Source organism: Pomacea canaliculata, linkage group LG1, assembly GCF_003073045.1.
Source record: "Pomacea canaliculata isolate SZHN2017 linkage group LG1, ASM307304v1, whole genome shotgun sequence".
Lineage (NCBI taxonomy): Eukaryota > Metazoa > Mollusca > Gastropoda > Architaenioglossa > Ampullariidae > Pomacea > Pomacea canaliculata.
In genome coordinates, this window is record NC_037590.1 from 11,843,058 (window position 1) to 11,866,910 (window position 23,853).

General features: G+C 41.2%; 4 protein-coding genes across 12 annotated transcripts in view; 1 reads left to right on the forward strand and 3 right to left on the reverse strand.

Annotated features, from left to right (window-relative positions):
- LOC112572028 (carbohydrate sulfotransferase 11-like) overlaps positions 1-3,459 on the forward strand; it is a 45,745-nt gene extending 42,286 nt beyond the window's left edge. For all 9 annotated transcript variants that reach the window (XM_025251542.1, XM_025251564.1, XM_025251533.1 and 6 more), the window contains 2 exons: positions 4-391; positions 916-3,459. In XM_025251542.1, the coding sequence (XP_025107327.1) occupies positions 4-391; positions 916-1,747 (1,220 nt within the window). In that variant the 3' untranslated portion in view covers positions 1,748-3,459. The remainder of the gene's footprint in view (positions 1-3; positions 392-915) is intronic.
- A 610-nt stretch (positions 3,460-4,069) lies between these two features.
- On the reverse strand, positions 4,070-8,956 carry LOC112572021 (bifunctional arginine demethylase and lysyl-hydroxylase PSR-like). Its single transcript, XM_025251521.1, is given in 9 exon segments — positions 4,070-4,651; positions 5,059-5,139; positions 5,142-5,212; positions 5,880-6,027; positions 6,165-6,359; positions 6,637-6,781; positions 7,155-7,270; positions 7,816-7,991; positions 8,301-8,956. Coding segments are annotated over 9 exon segments (1,380 nt in total). The 5' UTR covers positions 8,429-8,956; the 3' UTR covers positions 4,070-4,331.
- A 1,801-nt stretch (positions 8,957-10,757) lies between these two features.
- On the reverse strand, positions 10,758-16,226 carry LOC112574988 (innexin-3-like). Its single transcript, XM_025256464.1, has 4 exons — positions 16,076-16,226; positions 13,741-13,995; positions 13,128-13,259; positions 10,758-12,702 (listed from the first exon to the last, which is right to left on the reverse strand). Exons 2-4 carry the CDS (start codon positions 13,753-13,755, stop codon positions 12,031-12,033), a joined length of 819 nt encoding a protein of 272 aa, XP_025112249.1. The 5' UTR covers positions 13,756-13,995; positions 16,076-16,226; the 3' UTR covers positions 10,758-12,030.
- Positions 16,227-17,218: 992 nt separating this feature from the next.
- On the reverse strand, positions 17,219-23,556 carry LOC112558884 (innexin unc-7-like). The gene is made up of 4 exons (XM_025229666.1): positions 21,882-23,556; positions 20,540-20,607; positions 19,983-20,235; positions 17,219-18,907 (listed from the first exon to the last, which is right to left on the reverse strand). Coding segments are annotated over exons 2-4 (870 nt in total). The 5' UTR covers positions 20,542-20,607; positions 21,882-23,556; the 3' UTR covers positions 17,219-18,292.
- Between the last annotated feature and the right edge of the window lie 297 nt (positions 23,557-23,853).

Here is a 23,853-nt window from a genome sequence, read left to right on the forward strand (position 1 = left end):
CAGGAAGCCCGCTGAAGAACGGACACAGGGAGTTGATGCAGGCCGTCCAGCTCGACGCCTTGCAGGAGAACGTCGACCCACGGCTCTTGTACCAGACGACCCAAGTCACGGTGGCCACCACCACCTCCGCCCCATCTAGTGCCTGGGATCACAGCGTGTACGCCCACCGACGTCAGCAGTGCGAGAACACGTGCGTGAGGCTGCGCGAGGGCGGGGTAGTGCGGACCACGCGACACGGCAACACGTCGTACTGTGTGGTGCCCAAGGTGGGCTGCACCTTCTGGCTCAACATCTTTCGCTACCTCTACAACGACACCGGCGACCGCACCTACTCCTCGCCCTACGACATCCCGCGCATGGTCACGCACTATGCACCGCTCAAGAGGATGAAGTAAGTATGAAACGCGGCTGCCAGCGGGCGCAACCCCCTTTTCGCCATGCATAGTTCGGTCAAGCGCGCGTTCACTGTCCATAACTTCCTCAAACGTTTTCTGATCTCCTGTCTGTTCAGCATTTAGCTAAGCGGTCCGTACAGGGCTGGCTGCCTTGCCGTGATATATCCTTAGTTGCTATATCGGTGTAAAACACCAACCGCTTCCCACCCATTCCAGCCCCTAGCGTTTTCCTACCACCATACATCCACACCGAGTATGCACTGTCGACAAGTGTCGCCACATTGATCGTCGGTATTTTCAATTTGATGGAACGATATGAGCAAGGTTTGATTTTCTGTTAACCTGCGTCCTCTTTGTGTTTAGATAAACGATTATACACGCGCGCATGATGAATTAGGAGTCCATAGAAAAACCCATGCTCTTTCCTCCCATTGTTTCTCTTCGTCGTGATTTTTCTCTTTTTTCATTTTTCCTCTTCAAATCCAGAATGTCTAATGGGTATGTCTGTGGTGTTGTGCAGGATGTACACCATCAACAACACTTTCACGCCCCCCAACCTGTCCACCGACCTGCGCTTCATGTTCGTGCGGGAACCTTACAGCCGCCTGTGGTCGGCCTACGTGGACAAGTTCCTGCTGGTGGATTACTGGCGCTCCGAGGGCCAGCGCATCGTCAAGCAGCGGAAGGTTAAGGCCAACGCCACAACTCCCATCAACAAATGCGCGCACGATATCAGCTTCCGGGAATTTGCCGAGTTCGTCGTCTCGATGCAGCCGGCGCAGCTGAACGAGCACTGGAAGCCCATCCAGCACCTTTGCAGCCCCTGCATCTACCGCCCTCACGTGGTGGGCAAAATGGAAACCTTTGCGCAGGACTCGGGCTTCCTGCTAGAGCACATGAACCTGTCGTGGGTGCTGGCCTCCTACGAGCACGAAAAACACGTCTATGACGAGATGGACATGCTCATCGACTACAACTTCCAGCTGCTCAACCACAACTTCTACAAGAACTGCACGAACGCCACTGACATAGCCGACCGGCTGTGGAGGACGTTTCAGATCAATGGCTACCTCCCTGAAGAGATAGCATTCCCGCAGGACAAGGCGGTCAAGCTCAACGCCACTGCGTTCAAGGGAATGGTTCACGAGGCCTTCCGGCACCGTCCCAAAAAGTCTCCCGCCGAATGGCGTCAGCAGCGAGAGGGGGCGATGGTAGCAGCGTTTAAGCAGCTGTCCACGGACACGCTGGAGAAACTCCACAACCTGTACGCCAGTGACTTCGAGCTGTTCGGTTACGACCCCAGACCCGACAGTTTATTCAAGGACAGAATGACCAACACCACCAGTTCCTGACGAGCTGAGGTCACCGAAAGAAAAGCTCCAGCTGTGCTGGTGGTCTGACATACTGACATTTCCTTTCTCGCAATTTCTGGGAGGGGAGCACGTGGATGTTTCCAGTTGATGACTTTTGTCAACTGTTATTGCCAGTATGCGGGATCATATGTAAGTTTACCACATTTTTCGTGGACTAAAGCTTTTCTGGCAACTCGGCGGGTGAAGACTGATAAACAACATAGGGTCTTCGGCAGTGAAATGCTTTCGTCCCTATGCGATTGCCGTCACCTGTTCTTTTTAAGTGCCTATTGTAGGTCTATCTAGGGATCAGATCTCTCAGGAAAGCAATGTACTATCGAATACTGCGACAGCAGCGACAATATTTTTTTCTGTCATGTCTCTAAGTCATAGTGCCATGCCAGTATCCAAGATCATTCTAATTACTGTATAACAAACTACCAAGCAAACGGCGTATCAGACCACTCTTCTTTCATTGCCGTATGTCTCGATTATCCATTCCATGGATTTAAACAGAAAAAAGGCATTATCTCCATTTATCCACAAAACGCTTGCACTCATATTTTTTGGGATTATGCTTATATCTTGTCTTGCACTAGTCAGATGATGCGAGCATTGTCATTTTTGTTTGCCTGCTTCACGTCTTCCATATCATATTCATCGTCGATGTCGTTTCTGGTCACGCATGCAAGATTTTGATGTCCATGTGATGTCTTGTACAGCGATGAAAGGTGCTGTTGTAATGACCACTGTCAGCCGACATAATGCGGCGCCTGTGAGCTATCACTCCTTTTATCAACAAATATTTTTTGACCAAATACATTTTCTAAGATTTTTACGCTCAAATTTTAATGTTGCGAAATGTAGAGCGCTAGCGGCTTAGGAACTTTTCCTTTGACATGAACTTGTGCAATGGGAAGAAACTAATGATGAATGCTGAATATTTAACAGTGCCGCCCGCGGCTTTACGCATGATGTGTTGGGTTGGGTTGTGGGAATAAAGGGTTGGGAAAACAATGGGCGTTCTGTTTTGTTTTAAAGGGACAGTTGGAGAGATAGTATCGGTGGAGGCGAAATCGTGAAATTGTATGCAATAAACTAGAACTCTCTGGACGACATTAAGAAAAAAGCTCGCACCTTTATCATGAATAGACGCGCGCACACGCACAATTATCCTCTCGATTGAGTAGGCTCAGCAAGATACATGTGAACGTGTATTGTGGTTAACTTGTGATGTAACTTACAGGAAGAAGACCCATTTATTTTCATTTTTGTCTGCAATAGCTCTTGACAGTGTACAAATATATTACTCTCTGCACACTTAGAAAGTTGCACAAGACGGAGAACTTCCACAGGTGAGCATTTTCAGTTCGAGATACAGAAACATCTTGACAAACTTTCATTCTTGGCTTCAGACATGCCTACGGCCAAGCCTACTTGAACTTTAGAACAAAAATTTTAGGAAAGAAACGCCCCGACAAACGTCTCTCTTTAGTATTTCCAGACTGAAATGCTTTATGTTGACAGTAAATGTCATCGAGAATATACAGTTTTTCTTACTTATGGAGATTAGTACATTATTTGTGATAATTTAAATGCTTTATCTTGTCCGATGGGACTAGTTACTTGTTATAGCATTTATATACTTTAACTAATTTACCAAATGGAAGCTCGGTACTCGGCTTCTAATTAAAGATGTGATTTTCTTTCCATGTACTTCTTTCTTGAAATATTTCCCCGACCCATAGAAGTCTGCTAGCTCGAAGCTGAAAAAAATCGTTCGACAGCAAGCGTATAGAAGATTAATAATGATCACAAAAAAGGGTCTAGTTTAGAAACGGATCTCTTATCTGCGTGTTTTCATAAGAGAACACCATTCTTTCTCTCTCTCTCTCTCTCACGCACACACACGCACGCAGACTCCACTTGACAACAGCGAGCGACACTCTTTTCATTTTTTTGGTTGTTCTCGTCATCCACCCTCTTGTTGCGTCAAGATGAAATAAAACGCGTGTTCCTGAGTAGCAGTGATGCATCAGCCTGCTCTGTTCTAACAACGCCTAATTATTTCAATTTGTCAGGTTGACATTTTCATTGTCATTTGCTGTTACTGCGCATATACAAACCAGTTTGCCCACCTGTGCGTACTTCCCCAGGTCAACATCCGGTTTCCGTTATTTATTGTTGAAAGTTTACATCTAATATTATGTGTGTGTCTACGTAAACAGATTCTTTAGACTTAAATTTAAACTGAAATAACTATGCACACTATAACAAGGGAAATTAATCATACTTTCTTTTCGCAAATGCCTTAGACAGAAAAAGAGGGATACCAGTTCAGTTTTATTTTACCAACTTCATGAAAACTCACAAATTAAAGTACGGCCATATATTTTTTTTAGAAAAAACTTCCATATGTCATTTGCTTTTAATTTTTATTTACTTTAATGATAATGTAGTTAACGTTAACTTCTACATCTCATCCTGAGTTAGCCTTCAAAGGTACAGCACAGCACAGCACAAATTCTTCGATTGCGTATATATTTATACTATATGTCTGATTTACTTATGGGAGATAAACTCATTAAGAACCCTTCTGGTGCAGAAAATCAAAGTTCTGTTCAGAGATATCCATCTTAGAAATGTCCGAGGGTTGCGGAGGCCACGTCTTGAAAGAGAGCCAAGGGAGATCACTTATACAGCTGTCCATATTAGACACAAAGGTAGGTTGTCGAAACTGCCAGGCCAAATCTGCTGCCCTTGGGTCTGTTAATCCATTGACCTCAAGTTCGCTTAGAGCTCGTCGCCAATTGGAAAGATCGACAAAATTTCCAGAGATGGCCAAGGTTGTCTCAAGATTTTCAACATAATGTGGGCTTCCTCCAGGTACAAACAGAATCTCTCCTGTTTTATCAGATGATTTTTCATAGAGTACACAAAAATTTTGAAAATGATAATGAGAAGTTGGAATTAAAACAATCCTTAGTCATCATCCAAAAAAAAAATAAAAAAAATTAAAAAAGCAGACAGGAGTCCTTCATTTAAGCCTCTGACAAATTTTTCAACAGAACTTACAATTCTAACATCCAATACTTTTATGTTTAATATTTGTATTTGCTATTATCTATCTTGAAAAATAAATTTTCTTAATATCTGAATATAATATATTTTATGTAAAATCGTCTAGAACTTCTTGAAATATGAAACAAAGGCTGGAAAACATGTAAGAATACAATCTCATTCCATACATTTTTCTAGCAACCATTAAGCAATAAGCATCTGAATTACCAGGATCAAAGCCAACATCTTACCTGCATTCAAAATACATTCCACTGGATGTACTAATGACAACAATGGATGATTAACCATATCAGGGTTCACAACACTAGCCAGAATGTAGGGTCAAGACTGTGAGAATAGACAGGGTACAAGCAAGGTGTATCCTCTTTTTGAAAGAATATCCACCTAAAAAACAAAAAAAAAATTTTGACTTAATTTTTCTGAATACACCTATTTATCAAAATATCTATCAACTGAGATATTCAAGCACTACTCTACATACTTTTAACAGGAACACATAGGCTCAAGCTTTCAAAAACACAGATGACTATGTGAACTTTTCTCTTTATGATTAAAGGTAACAAAACATTCCTTTAACAAGCCTGCATTCTAGGGGAAGGGAAACTCTTTCTTCTACTGTCTCACATTTTTGGTTTTAAAAAAAGCTAATGGCTAACAAAAAGTAAGTGGATACTGTAAAATATTATGTGTTTGGCACTACATTGCAAGCAGTTTCATTTAACTGGCAACCTCTTCCCTCATCTGACACCAAAAGTTGCATTATCATGTCTTTGTGTACTTGGAAGATTGTGGGTTCAAAATTTAGGTGACCTGAAAACTACCTCTGTTCATACAACAGCAAAGGTGTAAATATTTTTCAGGGAAGGTAATATGCTATGCAGTATTCAAAAACCACTTAAATTACATGTTCATATGGCTATGTGACCAGTGACATTCACATTTTTTTTAAACAAGTAAATGGGACATTTAGAGTGATAGTGCTAATACTCAGCTGTGTAAATATAAAGTACACACTATTTTTGAAACTCTAAATCAATAACCTGAACATTACTTTTTCTTTCCCTGGAACAAGGCCATCCAAAAGTTCGAGGCAAAGGCATCAATATGTAAACCACTATTGATGCCAGATGGTGCAATGAAGAGACTTGGCCAGCTGTCTTTATACAGAGTGCCTGGTGCTGTGCGTTGTAAGAAATCACCTGAGATTCAAAAGTTACACAATATTATCAATTATCATATACCAACTGTATTGTTCACTCGAGTGAAAGTAAATAAATGTACACATGCGAACACAAACACACACAGAGATCCACACAAATCTATGCTAATATCTTACCAGCAAAGTATCTAGGTATTGTCAGTTCTTTTGCTAGCTGAGGACAATACAAAGGCAAACTCCAATCAAAAAGGTAGTCCTGGTGATTATGAAGATTCTCAATAAACTCTGCTACCTTGACAGTCCTTGATTCTTCTAGTCCAGCCCACTCAACTGAGCCAGGAACTGACCTTTTAACCTTTACTTCGCAGTTACCTAAAAGAATAACAGTTTAGTATGTGTAAGCTGTCTATACTCACTTTAAAGAAACTATAATTCAAAGGAAGACAATCTGATGAAATGCTTATAATAAAGGCAAAATAATGTAGATTGTAAATTTAGTTTGTATACATAACTACTAAAATATTAAAGGTCAAATTTAATTTCTAGTTGGTCTAGCTCTATGGGAAATTAATGCAATCTTTTTACAGGTGACACACGATCTTTTGAAAAGCAAAGCTTAATGTAGGCATAAACAGAAAACAGACTATGCCTGCAACATCTCTGATGTGTTGAAGATCCCAAGGCACTGTTGTAATAGTCGGCACCATGTTTGTAATGATGACTGGTACACGTCGTAAAGCATACTTCATGAAGAAGTCATAGAAGCTGAGGTTTTTGTATGATACTCTTTCCACCTTCCAAGCATCAAAAAGGTTTATTATAGCAGAAAACCGAAATATTTTTTTGAAAATCATTGTATGACAAAAAAAATTGAAGCCATGTTTAAAGTGTAGAGAGACAAAAAATATGTTGAAGTCTCTTTACTAGCTTTTCCTTGAATATTAGAAACAAATGGCAATGATCATAAGATGACAAGTATTTAAGTGCAAAGTGTAGTTAAAAAGTAATTTAGTAAATGCTGATAATAATAAACAGTTAAGAAAGCAAAGATTGGGCAAGTAACCAACCTGTTATAAACAGACATAAACCTTGACTAAAAAAAAGATGTAAGTTTGTGACTATGCAATCATACTGCTCTATAATCCCTTAACATACATATTTGTTCACCTGGGTAGGTTGTGGGAAAGTTCTTATGGTTTCCAGCATAGGAAGTAGCTGTAACTGTTGGAAATTAATGCTCTGTTGTCTTAATGCTTTTTGGAGATGCCACTGCCATTCTTTATCTTTATGGAACAATTTTTAATAATCAGACACAAACAAATGATACCAGAATCACTCATCTATCAAGTGTTCTGAATAGCCTATAAAAGAGATGTAACCAATTATATTCATATAATTTTCCCTTGTTCTTACAAGTCCTTAACTTACAGTTGTTTTAATATTGCAGTTTATTAACTTCAAAAGAACAAGAAATGAAGAATAAGGAATTGTATAGCAGATACAGATAAGAAAGTTTAAACATCATACTAACAATACTGTTTCACATCTTATAACTGCACACAGACATCACAGCCATATAACGTAAACTTACGTTAACTGGACATTTGACTTAACCTCCCTGTCTGTGTATAAATGTATTTACTGGTTTTTCTGTTTTGCCAGGAAAGTGTTTCCATCCACACCTACAGTAACATTTATAGGTATTTTCTGCCTTACTGTACTGTGTTGCTGCAAGAAAATAATGCTACAATGTGTTCCAGGACAACATATTTATTGGGCAATTAAACACATAAGTGATATATTGCATTACTGTGGTGATATGTCTTACTTTCTGGTTCCATTTTAACAGCCTCTGTAAAATAATTTACAGCATCTTCTGAATGATGAAGCCATTCTTCAACAGAACCCAGAGCTGCCATCAAGCCTGCCGTTCTTTCTCCTTTATCCAAACGCTTTTTCAACTGTATGCTCTCCTCCTGAAGAAATTCTTTCCCTTCTGATGATCTGTGCAGAATATGTACAATCATTCTGATCTAATGTATGTTGAACGAAGTCTACATTGCCTGCTAGTTCTATGAAAATTCTAAAAGAATTGTGCAAAGCTTTTTACACTTACAGCCTTTGTTAAGGGGTTGAAATTTATTTACAGTTTCGTGCATCTATCAAAATGGATTTGTCTTAAACATCCATGCAGACAAAAACACAAAATAATGACAAATGATGTAATAAATGATTTACCAAACAACTTTCAAGCAATAAAAACTTTAACAATTTTCTTAATCTTAGGAAAACTTATGTCACAACTTTGCTAACCTGGCAACATGAAAAAGAAGAGTGTTGGGGTTTGTAGTGTTTGGTAGTCCACCAGCACTGCTTTTGAAACTTGCCAGTTGCTGGCAATTTCTGCGCCACCATCGTGCAAGCCTAGCTTGTGCTAGCATCTCTTTTTGTCCATCATTGTTCTTTTCTGACAAAAATGTCCTTGCTTGTGTCAGCTGGGTATGCTGGCGTACTTTTGACCTGTTAGTTTCATAGGAACATTGACTAAAATGTTTTTTCCTGCACTTGCATGCTGGCTCGTCTCCACATTTTTAGTTACTTTAGATACATTCTCGTGTGTGCCAATTATGCCATTGTCCCAACTGACGCTGTCTGCAGATGACTGTCTAAAAGGACTTGCAGCTTTCCTTTGGTGGTCCGAGAACACAGGCCATTCTGTTATCATTTCTACTTGTTCTTCTCCCATCTTAAAGTATCAATTCCATAAAAAAACGTAATCAGATTTTTGAAAATGAAAGTTATGTGTCCTCTCAAAACCATAAAATAATTTAGTAATTAAACTGGTCACATTTTTACCAACGAAGAACTGGAACCGATTGTTCGATCATTTCAGCTTTCCTAAAATAGCAACGGCTTGGAATAAAAATCGTCTGCAATTTACCAAATTGATTTGTAAGGCCATTTTCATTAATGCATGTCTTGTCAAATGATATGTCTATCACTATTACTGATATTATCGCAACAAATACACGTTAACGCAGAGTTATGTCTACCTCTATTACTGACATTATAGCAGCAGATACACGAGCAGAAAACACCGAAGATTACTGCAAGGGAGGCTAGGCATGAGAAAAAACAGAAACTAATCGTTAATTACATCCCTTGGATTTGAATCTGTTTCCTAAGAAAAGAGGGAGAAGAACCACTGCGAAATAAAATTACAATGCTACTGCTAGCATGAACGATATCATATTCACATTTACCATTAAAACGCTACATAAATTGATACGATGTGTGAGTCAAGTGATAGATTTATTACCTTTCACGTAACCACAGCTTATCAAGTGTTTGCATGCGATGATATACCTGCTAAACTCATTTGGGTTATTTGCTTTTATTACTTGGATACAGGATTCTCCGATTGGCATGTCGCCAAATGTGAATTCCCTTGCAGACCGGTGTCATAAAGATTACTGTAAAATATTTTAAAAGCTACGTAATTCCTCCCTTTAGCTCCAGTTTCATTTTGACCCTCTCCTGACAATGATAGATCGTGTATAACACACTTGTTAATATTTAGTTTATTAGTGAGTGTGTGTTGTAGAAGTAAGTGTGTTCTGTATATGCGGATACATGTGCATGGTTGTCGATGATTCAGTCTATGTATGATTTCTGCAAAGCGCTATGAGCAAATATTTGGAAAGGCGCTATATAAATCCCCATTATTATAGTAGTAGTAGTAGTGTTGGACTAGCGGTAAATCTTACTTAGATGCGCGCCTCCCTTTAATAATTAAAAAAAAAGGCTTTGAGAAGAAGGAAAGATGGACGGAGCAGTTTGCTAAAGTCTTCCACCCTTTTAGGCTGGCCTTACTTTTTGACTAGGCAGACAACAAGTTGTCAATAAGACATTATTCTATTTACCGGTTACCTATCAGCCCGTTAGGTGAGAGAAAGCAGCGTGTCTGTGCGTCTCCATCATATATGGATAAATATTAAAAAAAAATAATCGATTTACAAAATAACAACAATAATAATAATAAAAAAGTTTCGTGAGGTTTGTTACTTTGTGCTTCATCTTGATGGGATTTGTTTAATATTTATTTATTGGTACTGCGTTGCTAAAACGTTAAATGCAATGGCCGGGTATAGGGATCCATGTCGGTGTGTGTGAGAACGAGAGAGAGAAAGAAAGAGAGACGAAGTGTTAAACATAGAGGACGAGGGAATAAAGACTGAAATGTCATAGCGTGGAGGTAATTACAAGACCTATTGAAGTCGTTGTGTAAGAAATCGTGCTCCCTACAGTCACTCGAGGTGCATATCACTCACCCATGAGTGGGAAGTCGGTGCAGTGTGGCTCTCGGCATAATAAAACACTACACAGCCGGCTGTTTTCCGGAAAGTGGGCCTCTGAGCCCCTCTTTCTGCAATAACAGTGTTGGCTGGAGTGGGAGTAAACGGTTTAAATCAGTAAATCAGTCAACTAATCAATTGATCAATTCTTATTTCACATTTGTAGATATCAGATTTACTTTGATACTGCATTGAAAAACACTTGCAGGCACAGTTACTCGTTTAGTTACAGGTTCTGGGCTGGGGTAATAAGTAAGAGGAGCGAGCATTCGCAAGGTTTTTTGATTTTGTTTTCTTACATGGTCTCAGTTTATTTCATGATACCCAACACTCGTTTTTTTGAAGACACTTTAATATAAAAATGTGGGACTGGGTCTGACAAGCAAGCACGCGTGCTCTTGCGCGGACACAGAGATACCTTTGACCTTTGATCATTTATTGACACCACTGGGTTCATATCAAGGGGTGAGTTATCATTATGAAAAAAATACATTAGATTGTTAAACATTTAAGATATTGAAAATATGTAGTCTGTGGTCAACATGTTGTTATAAATGCAATCATCTAAATACATTGTCATGAACTTATATAGTAAGTGCGAAAGACTTCTCTATGAACCACAGAAATAATGAATAGTCCAATAACAAACGTGTGTACTAGGACGTAAAATAAGAGTACATGTGCTTCATCTTCTATTTCTAGTTTACATAGTGGACAGGTCACATCTCGTGGGGACACATTATATCTGTATCGTAGCTTACGTGTTGTTATAGCAGATATTCCAAATCTAAAAATAGATATAAGCTACTTCAAAAAATTTCAGTTGGTAGAAATCAAGTATCATTAGGGCTGGAAAATATCTTTATACGATGCACACTTCTAATCGTGAACTGTTACCCAGATCAGTGCCATTTCTGGGCAAAACAATTAATCTTTCAGTCGTTATCGGAATGTACATATAAATGTATTAACACTTCCTACCCCCTGCTGTAACCATAAAAGTCAAAAACAATTTACACATAGCAATTCTTTCACGAGGTGTGCTTACCTTGGATAGTATACATATTGGAAATCTACAAAGTTCACCGTAAGTTATTTTATTTGGTGTATTTAGCCCCACATAGAAATCTTTTGCAAGCAAATTAGTGAACTTTTTCTAGCACATCAAAGCTTGGTAACATCAATTTTCAGATCCATACAACAAAAGAGAGCAATCTGAATATTATATATTTGGAGAAAAAAATTCTCTATGAATACTGGCGGACAGAGAGAGAGAAAATGGCACATGCACACTCTAGGTGTGCCACGTTAGCGGAATGTAACTGACAACTCATCAGCAGAGTTTTTTTCTTAGGCATTGCTAAGTGATGTGAGAAGGAGTCTTTTGAGCATGATATGTGTCACCACTCAAGGAGGTCTTAAAATACTAGCTTGTCACCACTGCAGACGGTGGGTCCTGGGTTCAGATCTCTTCCCCGGACACTCTCCGGGTACTTCGGTTTCCTTACCCTTCGAAATCACCTCTAAATGGAAGCACTTTCCGGCCAAATCAACAAACAAACAGCCAACCAACCATTACTGAGTTTTTCGGGTTTTGTATGCCTCCCAAAGCCTTGCCGCCACTCGCCGTATGTCTCTCAACCCGCAGGTCGATTCTAACAGACGTAACTCCAGCAAAACATCCGAATTCAAGAATTCTTCTGCAAACTCATCAACATAGCGGCTCCTACCAAAAGAAGCCTCGACTCCGAACGGCTCTTCGGGGAAAGTTTGAGCAGAAATCTGTGGCGACTGGAGGAAAACATCAGAACGCGAAACCAGAACATGTAGCTGTAGATGCTGAGCAAGAGGAGGAAAAGCAGCCAGAACCAGAGAACGGCGAACACTTTTTCGTTCCACATGTTGATGGGCAGGACACACTGCACGGTGTACATCACCTCGTTCTGCATCTGACGAACTTTGACCTCACACAAAACCTCCGCGGGAAAAAACTCATTTCCGTGGGCCGTCCAGATTCGCCATGTCAAACGGTCGTACAGGAGGTTCCATCCCCAGGTCACGTCTGTTTGCATGAACGAAGCTAAAACTACAAAGGCACCACCTAGGAGACAGACAGTTACCAGCTTTGTCAGCATCAACAAACCAGTTTCGTAAGTTCCGAACCGTTTACCAAACATGAACAGTCCGCACGCACTGAGGACACGTAGACACACAGCAGATAACGCACGTCTGCTTCGACCTTGTTCCACTCGTTTGAGAGACTGGCGGTTGATGATGATGTTTGCGATCCCTTCATCAAGCCTGGTGTCGCCGATGACATTCCCTACACGCATTCTCTTGCTCAGTCCATCGCTGCACTCCTAGACAAAATAGAAACAAGACAAAATGGAGGAAAAGTCTACTGGTAGGAAGCTTCACAGATCTCACATATCAAGAATCAAACACACATCGAAAACGTTAGTAGTTATGTAGTATGATAAATCATATTCCATGAAATATGACCGTTGGAGGTATTTAAACGTTTTCAACATTGCGTAGTGTGGGTTGTGCATAAAGGAAATTCAGCAATCGAGATCCAAATCAAAGCAACATTTTTATACAGTGTCGCTTTTTTTTTTAGAAGAAATTATTCGAAGTTTTAAATATGTGTTTATACTTAATGAAGATTTTGTTGATAAGAGCAGTTATAAACTGAATGATATTGCAGTTAGGTTCGAAGATGGCTAATCGATCTGAAAAGGCAGTGTCCTAACGATGATATCCCACCCCACATCTCTAGACGCACCTGCCACAGGAAAGAGGGGAATTGGAGACAAAATGCCAGCAGAATGAGAACCACGGGTACCATAGGATACCCATCCATTTTCTGCCTCGATGCGCTCTGTCTCTGTGTCGGGTCATGCGGAATTTCTGTATCCTGAAAACAAAGTGTCTCTCGTTATCTCCAGTCATAATATGTCATTGCTATAATACAGCATTGTGCTATTTCGTAATTCTAACTAGATTATTCTTCTTTGTACTCCTCCTTCTGTCCATCCCCTCCCCGAACACACACATACGGGCTGTCCGGTGGCGGCACGGTTACCGCCAAGCATTAATACACCAAAGATTGACTGTGTTGGGTTCAGATCTCGTCTCGGGCACGCTGTTCTTTCTCTGCACATGACATTTGTTTACAGGACTGTCTGCTTTCGCGTGATGAAGCCTTAGTTGCTGGCTCGGAGTAAAACACCAATTCTACCACCCCAGACACACACACACACTTTCTACCTCATCGTCTTTGTTTCTTATTATCATCAGGCGACCCACTCTTCCTATGTCGCAAACAAAAGCCACGAAAGGTCACACTCACAACCATTGACCCCAAATTAGAGAAAGCTGCGGCAGACATCACTTACGTAGTCAATAAACATGAGCGAAGAGATGCGGCACCAGGCCTTGGTGTAGTTGCACTGAGCTGCGGACTGCTGTGGAGGACACAAACACTCGATGGGCTCTCCCACAATGTTGATGCCTTTAGCACGACTCCAGCTGTAGCCAGCACAATGGACGTGATGGGCAACAGTGACGAGATGATGTCCACTTGACCTTTTCTGACCCACCTATGTCCTGCTATTTCTCTTAGACCAAGCGCAGGAACTTGGTGCCTTGCCCTGAAAAAAAAAATGATTCAAAGTTTCAGCCCGAAACACAAGTGCCTGGACACAAACTAAGAGGAAGAAATGCAAAATTTTTAAAGGGCATACTCACAGTCCTAAGGAGCATGCTCTTAGCGCTTAAGAACAAGAACGAAACATGGACAGCATACAAGGGACAGGAAAGCAAATAACAAATGAACCTATAAAAGAATAAAAAAAAAAGTACTAAACGAAGAATAAAATCAAATACAGAAAACCCAAAGAGGAACCAAATAACAACAACAAGAGCTGAGAGTAACTACTTATTTGTGATGCACGTGGTGGATACATAATCGTTTGTGAGGGACAATGAGAGAGTGAAAGAAAAGAAAAAAAAATATGAGCGAGTGTTATTGTGAAGTGCTGTTATAAAAGCATTAAATGTCATCCCGAATAGCTTTAGGTGACACCTGTTGACTGAGTCAAGTTAGGTCTGACCCCCTTGAAAAACAACCCCCCAGACCCGACAGTAGTGACTCACTACAACGGCGTGTCGAAGAACCGTCTCCTAACGTTTTCCGCAAACTGTTGAATCAGTGCCAGCAATAAACCTTTTTGGAATTTAAACGGGGACGAGGATAAAGATAGACTCCTGTCATGTACAGGTCAATTACAAATGGCGGCTCCTTTAGTTCAAATTTATCATTATCTTTGTTTCAGTGAAGACCGCAGGGTCAACGGGTTGTTTCCGGTCCTCATGGCCACCCAGCTCACGTATAGCGCACCCTTAGTGTTGACTTCTCCCACTGCGCGCTTTCCTTTCCCATAATTTCTTTTTTAAAACATCTTTTTAGATAACAGGACAGACAGAAGCTGTGGTTATTTGTCAGGCCTGCTTTCCTTATTCATATCTGCTTGTCAGTGACGCAACATCGTTGTAAGGAGACAAACCAACAGTAATGTGGATTCTTGCCTGCACCCAGAGTCAGGTCTTGCCCTGTCCACCCGTGTGTCGTGTAGATGTGAGCAGTCGTCACATGTCACACTACCTGTAATCAAGTCTAGTCAATCCCTAGCAGACACCGAGACATCGTAAAGTCTGTGCGAGTGAAACGAGAATATTAAATAATTTCTTTCTCAGAAAGTGAGCACCCGTGTTTACTGTTGTTATCAAACTCACGATATGGGATATTTATACTTTCATGCCGGGTTTTTTCCCTTCTGACGTGTGCCGTGATAAGGGAAGATATCAGGACTGTGTGTTCTTGTGTGTAAACGGACATGTGTGCAATGATGTGGATTCCTTTTTATACCTGCGTGCGTGTTTGTGCCTTTCTTGTCCAATGATGCCTGCGCAATTTTTTCACATACTAAGCTCGCTTAATCTTTCTTTCTCTCTCTCTCTCTCTTTTTTTTTTTTTTTTTTTTTTTTTTTTTTGCATTCAGTTGTCAAAATTGTCTTTAACCACTTTTTATAAAAGGCTATCTAGTTTTTTCTTAATTACTAAAAAAAATATCATTTACACCTAGAAAGGATAAAGCTTGGTTTCAACAACTGATGTAAGAAATGACTGTTGAAAAGCCTGAATAAGGATATAATACCGTACAATGGCTTTATTGAGAGATGAGATGTTGATAAGAAGAAAGATTAATAAACATTGTTCCCTTTGTATTGTTTCCTTTAATGTACTTTAAACAGCTAGACAACAAAACGAGGAACTTTATAGTTTCCCCTACATACTATTACGCACACTGGTTTTCCTAACCTTCGTTACTTCAAAAACAGGAAATACAAAATGTCATGTCACAGATCACGCACAAAGAATTTCTCAGCGGTTTTGACATATTATCTTCAATGATAAATTTACTTATGAGTTTTAATGAATGATGTGCACCAAATGAAAACTTGTAGATTTTTAAAAGAAGAAAGTAAGAGAGGAATGCTTGTGCTTGACAACTACATCTTTGTTGCGGCGAGGTTGTGCAAGGAAGGGTGTGTTGATAAAAGATTAAGGCAAGTCGGGTAGGAGGCACAATGACAATCTTAGGGAAACTCATACACGATTGGTGCAAAATACAGAAGGTAAAAGAACTTCACATAGAGCTAGCTACTTACATCTCTGGAAGAAGTAAAAGCTTTCTCCACCCTCTGACTGGACACTTGAGTTGTTGTGAGCAGTATCAGGTCTAAACTTTCCGTCGGCTCTCGATCGTTTCTCTGGGCTCGACTTTTTCTTGTCATGCGCAGAATGGAGGGATGTCACAGGAAGGACACATCATGTTTTCCCATCGTCACTGTCAGTGTGCGTTTTCGGAAATTTTTCCTTTCAAAGTCGTTGCTGACGTCATAGCGAGTTGTCTCCTGTCAAATCACGACTTACTTCCTTGGAACTTTAAGAAGCAGGAAGAATTATTTAAAATTTATTAAACAAGTTTCGCTAAAAAATATCTACAGAAAAGTTTCACACTTGTTTTCAAACGAAATCAGAATTTCAGCCTGTTGTTTTTCGCATTTAATCATAGTAATGTTTTCATTAATTAAATCTCATTACTTTTTAAACGTGTTCTGCCTCTGGGGTGACACAAGATGTTGAAGGAGCTGTCCAAGACTGAACTTGTAGTGTTCTTGCGTGCCTTTCGGCTTTCATTATCCCACATGTCAATGCACTTTAAATTCTTCAGGCACGTGGGCAGTGATAGAATGTTATTGTGCAGAGCGTGCAATTGCATATAAGCTTTTTGCAAGCTGAAGGCACATTTACAGATGCGTTCAACTAATTCCCGTTTTTTTTTTGTTGTTTTTTTTTTTTTTTTTTTTTGCAATTATCTGAATATTTCAAATATCTGAATATGTAGTTTAGCACATTTTATAGAACTAGTAGGTAATGTATTCCAACCTGTTCAGTGCAAGCTACTGTTTTCAAATCTAGGAGAATTCCCCTTTGCTGTTCTCGAGATACATGCGCCCACAAACATTACCATGCGCAGTAGAGGTCAGCATCGAAACCTCGGGATATGCCTAATTAGCAAATGTATCTCGCTCTCCCATAGGCTGAGGCTTTCACAGCCTAAAAGTATCCATGCACAATCCTGACGTCACAGACTAGGAGCGATTCTTGGTATTAAGGGACGATGTTTTTCCCTTACATTTCGTATACAAGCCCTTCCCCCCTCCCGTTTGAGATTTTTTTAATAAGAGCATTCATTTCAGTTTACACAAGTGCCTGTGATATTCGATCCAAGACAATGAATGAATTAGTGCTTTTCAAGGTATTTGTTTTATTAAATATTACATAAAGCAAAAAAACAGTATTATAATTATTTTCTAAACATCAGATCATAATCATCTTTGAATAAAAAACAATTATAAATCTTTTCTATTCAACATAAAATCAGACTATTTTCACAAAATGGCCACAAATGGAATCCTGGCCTAGCGTGTGGTTGTTTAGGGGTGGAACAGTCATCCTCCGTGTCGTCGACATTCTGTTGTATCACTTTGTATTGTATTGTATCAATACACTTGACACAGCATAATAATAGAACATAATAACACAGCACAAACGTAGTCTAAGAGCAACATAATAGAACTGTCTCTAGATCCTTGTAATCTTCAGCCTCTTTTGGTGCAATAGCAAATAAAATATGCTTCGGCAATTTCTTTGATTAGAATTTACGTCAAATCCACAACAGCAATGTGAAAAATGTGCGTGGTTTAGATAAGTCAAATTACACAACCGTACTGATACAGATTTTTGTTTTGTTTTGTTTTGTTTGTTTTTGGTGGAATTTTGGGGGTTTTGTTTTGTTTGTTTTGTTTTGTTTTGTTTAAGCCAGAACCAGTTTCGAGCAATATAAAAAGTGTATGTGGCTTAGACTAGCCAAAATTTCATAAACTTAAAGCTTTTTTTTTTCTTTTTTTGCCAGAACCCGTTTCGATAAAGGTCATTGTTCCGATCTGTTGCCGAAGCTCTTATATTTCATGAATGATATATGACTGTGCATGTAATGTCTCCGGCGCTACATATTTTCTTTGATTTTTACGGCAGAACGCATTGAACAAACGATAGCACGTGCACAAAGCAAGTACGTACACATTCACGCACACACACACACACAATCAATCGTCATAAGGGTGCGATGGGTTCTTTTCCCTCCCCTCTCCCCTGATATTTAAGCCAGAGGCGCTTGACCACAAGACTAGTAAACTGCACACCCGCCACCAGCTCCATCTTGCGCAGGATGAGCACGGTGTCCGCGTCCACGTGACGCGTGGCGAAGGTCTCCGTGTCCTTGTCCTTGACACTCAGGGCTTGCTTCAGCGACGGCACACCTATGCGCAGGTGTTTGCGCACGAAAGCCGTCGTCCGCCCTGTCTCACCAGCTTGCGCCACCAGTCCAGATAACAGAAGACGCTGGCGACGAGCAGGACGGGCAGCCAGACCCACAGCACCAGGAAGATCTTTTCGCTCCACAGGTTGAGAGGCAGCACGCACTGAACCGTGTACACGTGGACGTTCTGCTGCTGCCGGATGCGGAAGTCGCACAGCGTCTCGCGCTGAAAGACGTTTCTCGCCTCGGTTCCGTCAGCGTCCTCCTCCAAGCCAATCAGCTGCCGCAGCATGTACCAGCCCCACGCCGCGAAGTCCGCCTCCAGAAAGCGGCTCAGCAACGGGTACAACAGCGCCACCACCACGACGTTCAGCAGGCGAGTCAGCAGGAACAGACCCGTCTGGTACGTGCCGCCACCCGACCCCAGCACGAAGACGCCAGTCGCACTGACCCACTCGGCCACCGCCTCCACGGGGCCCCACCACCGACGACGACGACGTTGCCGGCTTTGGAGGTGGAGGTCGATGTTGTTGGCTACGAGCTCAGCCTTCTTCTCGCCTGCAAGACAGCTGGTCACCGACTGGATCATTCTGTCCAAGTCAAAGCCATCTTCAGCCTGTCCAAAGCACAAAAAGTGCGTTTACACACCTATATATATATAACAAATACAAACAAAATGCTGAAAAATAATAAGAATAAATGTATGATTTATGTAGCGCATAATCACCCTCACGAAGGAGCATGCTGTCAGCGCTAAAGGCATGGACAGAATACGGACAGAAGGACATAAGGAGAAACAACTGTGCTATGTCGATAGGTGTAAGAGTAATGCTCGTGTAACAGGTATAATTTAGTTTAGTTTTAAAGGACTCGATAGTGGGTAGGTGGCGGATATGGAAGGGAAGATAGATAAGGATGTGTGCAAAGAGATAAACATTTGATTCATCCTGACGTTTAACTTATTCATGGATAAAGGATTAAGTAAATAAACAATAAATACGGATTCCACATTAGGATTAATGCATTATTTTATTTATAATCTCACCTGCCAGGTTTTCCACAGAATCGTTGGAATTTGAAAGAAGAAGGCGGTGAACGCAAAAATAAAAGGTATATAGGGATAGAAACTGATGGTCCTGGAGGATATTTCTTCTTTCATCGCTGAGAGTTTGGAATGGCAAGGTCCTGAAAAAAAGACAGATTTTGTATGCGCATAATATTCACAAAAATTGATCTCTCACAGACATGGTTCCATCTCCCGAGCCTCAAGACATTTATTTACATCATTTAACTTCCACCAAAACTGGTTTTGAAGGAGAAAGGAGGGAAGGGTACAGCGAACAACCGTCTAACCTCCCTTTGAAATCAAAGAAGAATAGAGGTTGAATCCACAACAGGAAACAAAACAACATGTGAGTAAACTATGAAGAGTAGCTAGAGCAAGAGAACACACTCCCACATGGAATTAACAGTAGGCTGAATCCATTGCAGTCACTCCCTCCCTGGGAAAAAAATTTTTTTTCAGGCAAGCAAGGTTCATTGAAGTGGAAAGTGCCAAGCTGGATCCTCACACTTAATCGCTATCTTCGTTTTTCGCTTCTGCTTCCCCCCATTGATGTGAACATGTAGCAGCAACAGTAGCAGCAGCAGCAGCAGCACACTCTACTGCAGATGTACCCCGGTTGACTTACATGATCTATGAAGTAGACACGAGAAATCCAACACACGGACTTGGTGTAGTTGCACTGGGCATCGGTGGTCTGCGCTGGACACCAGCACTCGATGGCGTTGCCCACCAGCTGCACTCCAGACAGGCAGAGAGCGATGATGACGAGGGTGTAGCAGGTAAGGCGATTGATGAGGATGGAGGCAACATCTTCCCCTCTAAGGGTGAACCAGCTGTAGCTGGACACGGTGTTCAAATCTAAGAAAGGTTTGTGTCCCCTGTACAGAGGGAACAGTGAGGGAGTTTATTGCAACAAAACAAACATTACAACAAAAACAAAACTAGGTTGAAGGGAGCATGTACTCGTTGTGTCTGATTGTTGGTAATAAACAAATTCTAACGCAAAATCTCGGACCTGTTTCTTCTTCACATTTTATGCAGAAATCGCAATGTGTACAAAAAGAACAAGAAAACAAAAACAAAAACATTTGCACCTTGTTTTTTGTGAATCCCATTATTAAACCATCTAATGTAGAAGCTTTTTAAACCATCGAACCTCAGAAGAGTGATTTGTCTACTCACATTGTGCTTGTCACATTGCTTGCTGGAGGGCGTGAGAGAAAGGTGTGACCTCAACAGCAACTTGTCGCCTGTGGACGAAATGGCTTACATGTTTACACTGGATATCACATCCGTCTGAGCGTCTATGTCAAATCGGGAAAATAAAAATTAAGTCATATTATTGAAAAATGAACCCCTAGGCAGACACAAACACGTCTGAATAAAACTCTTTCTCTCTTTCTTTCTCCCTCTCTCTCAACGCTATGTCTTCTTCTTTGTCTCCCTCTTTCTTTCCATCTCACCATCTCCAGGCTGTGTGTGTGTCTGCGTGCTTGCGTGCATACGTATCCTGACAGCGCTTGTGAGTGCCGTCCGTGCGGTTCGTAAAAGCAACATGCTATTAACTCTAGTCATCGCAGTGTTTGTAACAATGTCATTCAAGGGTTTGGATCATGTCAACACACGCTCTTGCCTATGGGGAAAGTTTTCTGGAAAATAATGCTTATGACTTTTATAGCGTGTAAATTATCATCTTCCCTCTTCAGACATGTCTCCCATGGGTCTCCTGGACGCGAAATATTTACTATTTTCCGTCAAGGCCTTTCTCTATCCCTGACCTCTCTCTCTCTTCTGTATGTTTGCTTTTTCGCCCTCCTTAGCGCAGTTTACTTTTGAAAAAAAACAACTTTGTGTGATTGACGGGATATGGAAAAAGGCTAACGGGTGTATGATAATGCGCGAGTGCGTGTGAACTATGACCCCTGTCTAGGTAAGTCCCGGATGTCTTTGGTTTGATCTACTCATTGTTGTCAGTTCGGGAAAGCTCTTCCTCGTAGTGAGTAGACTTCGTCTCGGAATGTTTAGTAAACAACGTGGCCGTTAGCACAGAATTTACGTACACGTATGAACAAGTGTCCTCACAATGTTTGCTTCGCTCTTGAACATAAGAATCTGATCAGCGCTTATCTCTGGCGCTGACAAAATGAAACCCTTTATCGTTTGAATGGCTCTGCATTTCTGAGAAAATGTAATGTGAGGAAAGTAAAGGTCACACATTTCCCATGAGGTTGATGCCTGATGGAGGCCACTAGCATGCGACTATTTCCTTCATTTCTGAAATACAGTTTACCTAAACGACTGTTGCATTACCTGCATAGTAGTTTTTATTCAATACTTTTTTCTTTCTTAAAAGTAATTTGATGACCTTAGTCTCGGACATGTGATATATAGCTATGTTGGCTGACTAAAAGAAAAACTCTCTAAAATTGTCAAAAAAGGTTAATAAATGGATCGAAATACAATTCCCATGCATATAAATGCGCGCCAACGATCTTAGCGACAGACAAAATTCTTTAAAACTCACCTATCAGGTAATATCTTGTCACAGTCCTCTCCTCTCACTTCCTTCTGGTGAGCAGCCGCTGATCTCTGATTGGCTGCATGTAGTCACGTGAGAGCTCTCAAGACTTTCTCTACATTTTTTTTCCTCTAATTTTTTTCTGCTGGTTAATATATCTTCACAGTTTTTAACACAAACAATGACACGTTTATCAAAGAAATAATTATACGGTTAGAGTTTTTCCACAGGCATCGTAAAGGTTTGGCGTTCGCACGACGTCCACCTGTGCGTCAGCCGCCGTCGACTGTAAATGTCGCACCAAGGTTGCTGTGGACTGAATGTCGCCAGCTGCTGACCCTCGGGGTCCCTAGTTAGAGGTAGGGGAACCTAGACCCGATGTTCCAACACTTTCCTAGTCCACTGGCGTTCTAGAGAACGCACTGTGCTTCCCGCATTCGTCACCTCCGCTGATTTCCATACACCATTCCCTGCCGGTCACGTGACAGACATCCGCTGTACCATATGCAGGATCACGATAATCAACCTACCGTCGGTTGGTTTTTTTTTTCTACCTCACTCTGTAAAGTTTTCTAAAACATTGAGTAACAACCTTTTGTATTCAAACGAAGCGGTAGAACAATGGAGACACACGTGCAGCACAGGACGCGGACAGGAGCAAGAAAATTGTCTGATCAGGGTAGTCCTATCACGGAGGCACGACCTGATTACACCCGCCTTCCCCAATCGTGCATTTGTAGAGCAGTTGCACCCGTGACCCTAGACTTGTATCTGAACTTCTTGCGGTCAAGAGCTCCTGAGGCTGCTACTCAAGCGACCACCTGCTGGGAGCGATTGCAGGCTGCCATGAGGCCAACTTCAAATCTGAGGCTAGATGAACTCACGTTTCAAACAAACCGCCATATTCCTGACTGTTATCTTGGGCCATGGTGATGTAACTCAACTGATTCACTCGCCTGTAGATGATCTGTGTCGTCTTTTGTCTCAGTGTTATCTTTCTCTCGTCGTTATTTAATTACCAAGAATTAATGCTAATGTGATCAGTAGTCAGCACCTCATTTTATTGGCAGACGAGTTGAGGCAGTCAGTAATCAGAAAAATGTCATATTTACTAGATTTCTATTTTTGTCATATGATCTCATCCTTTCTACATCCGGTGTGACGTCATAAATGTGCTCCTTTTACCGGTGTGCTTAGTGTCTGATATGGATTCAGATATGATGGAAACAGTAACTTTGCTGTGTCGCCCTGACAGTCCACTCTGTCACGTTCTGATAGAAGTCCGTTCTGGTCACGTTAATGTCACGTTGTTAGCACACAAACGATAGAAATATTCACAGGCAGTAAATTATCGTGAAAAGACAGCGACTCTAGAAGCACAAGATTTTCGAGTTTTCCCCACAGCGTTTCTCTCAATCAGATGGACGTTGAAATCACTCAGTGAGTCACATCCAGTCGGAAATCACCACAGGTCAGCTTCCCTTCCTGGAGTCTGCATCGAGTGCGAATGTTGCTGCAAAGACTGAAGCAGAAACTCTCACTTTTCAGGAGCAAAAAACATCATCTTTTGCGTTGATACAGCGAGAGACTGTGGGCATTGGTGGTGTAGTTTGTAACCAGTCTTCAGGGTATTTTCACTTCGGGTATTTGACAACCTGTTTGGAGGCCACAGCTCTTTTGACAGACTCACCGCAGTCGCTGTTCTGAAACGTGATCCTGCATGCTATCGGAGAGCACTGAATAGCACAATGGTGTCTTGGCACCCGGGGTGGGGGAAGAGGGGTAGATAGGGGCGTTGTATTCGAAATTGATAGCCCGATAACAGTAGATGTTGAAACTTTGCGTAAACATGAGTAAGCAAGTGGAATGTTTTTCGCTCGGACAGTTTCTGAAAAAAAACCATTAGCCTAGCAGAATATGACGGCAATAAACCATGGCCGCCAACTTTCTCTACCAGCACTGACGTGACCTAGCCTTG

Excerpts from the sequence above, each read along its gene's own strand:
- LOC112574988 (XM_025256464.1), bottom strand. Across the intron at positions 12,703-13,127 it reads TCCCCTCTTTCCTGTGGCAG|GAGTGCAGCGATGGACTGAG; the intron begins GTGCGTCTAGAG and ends TATTTTGTCTAG.
- LOC112558884 (XM_025229666.1), bottom strand. Across the intron at positions 18,908-19,982 it reads GTGTCTACTTCATAGATCAT|GCTGAAGATGGCTTTGACTT; the intron begins GTAAGTCAACCG and ends TGCTTTGGACAG.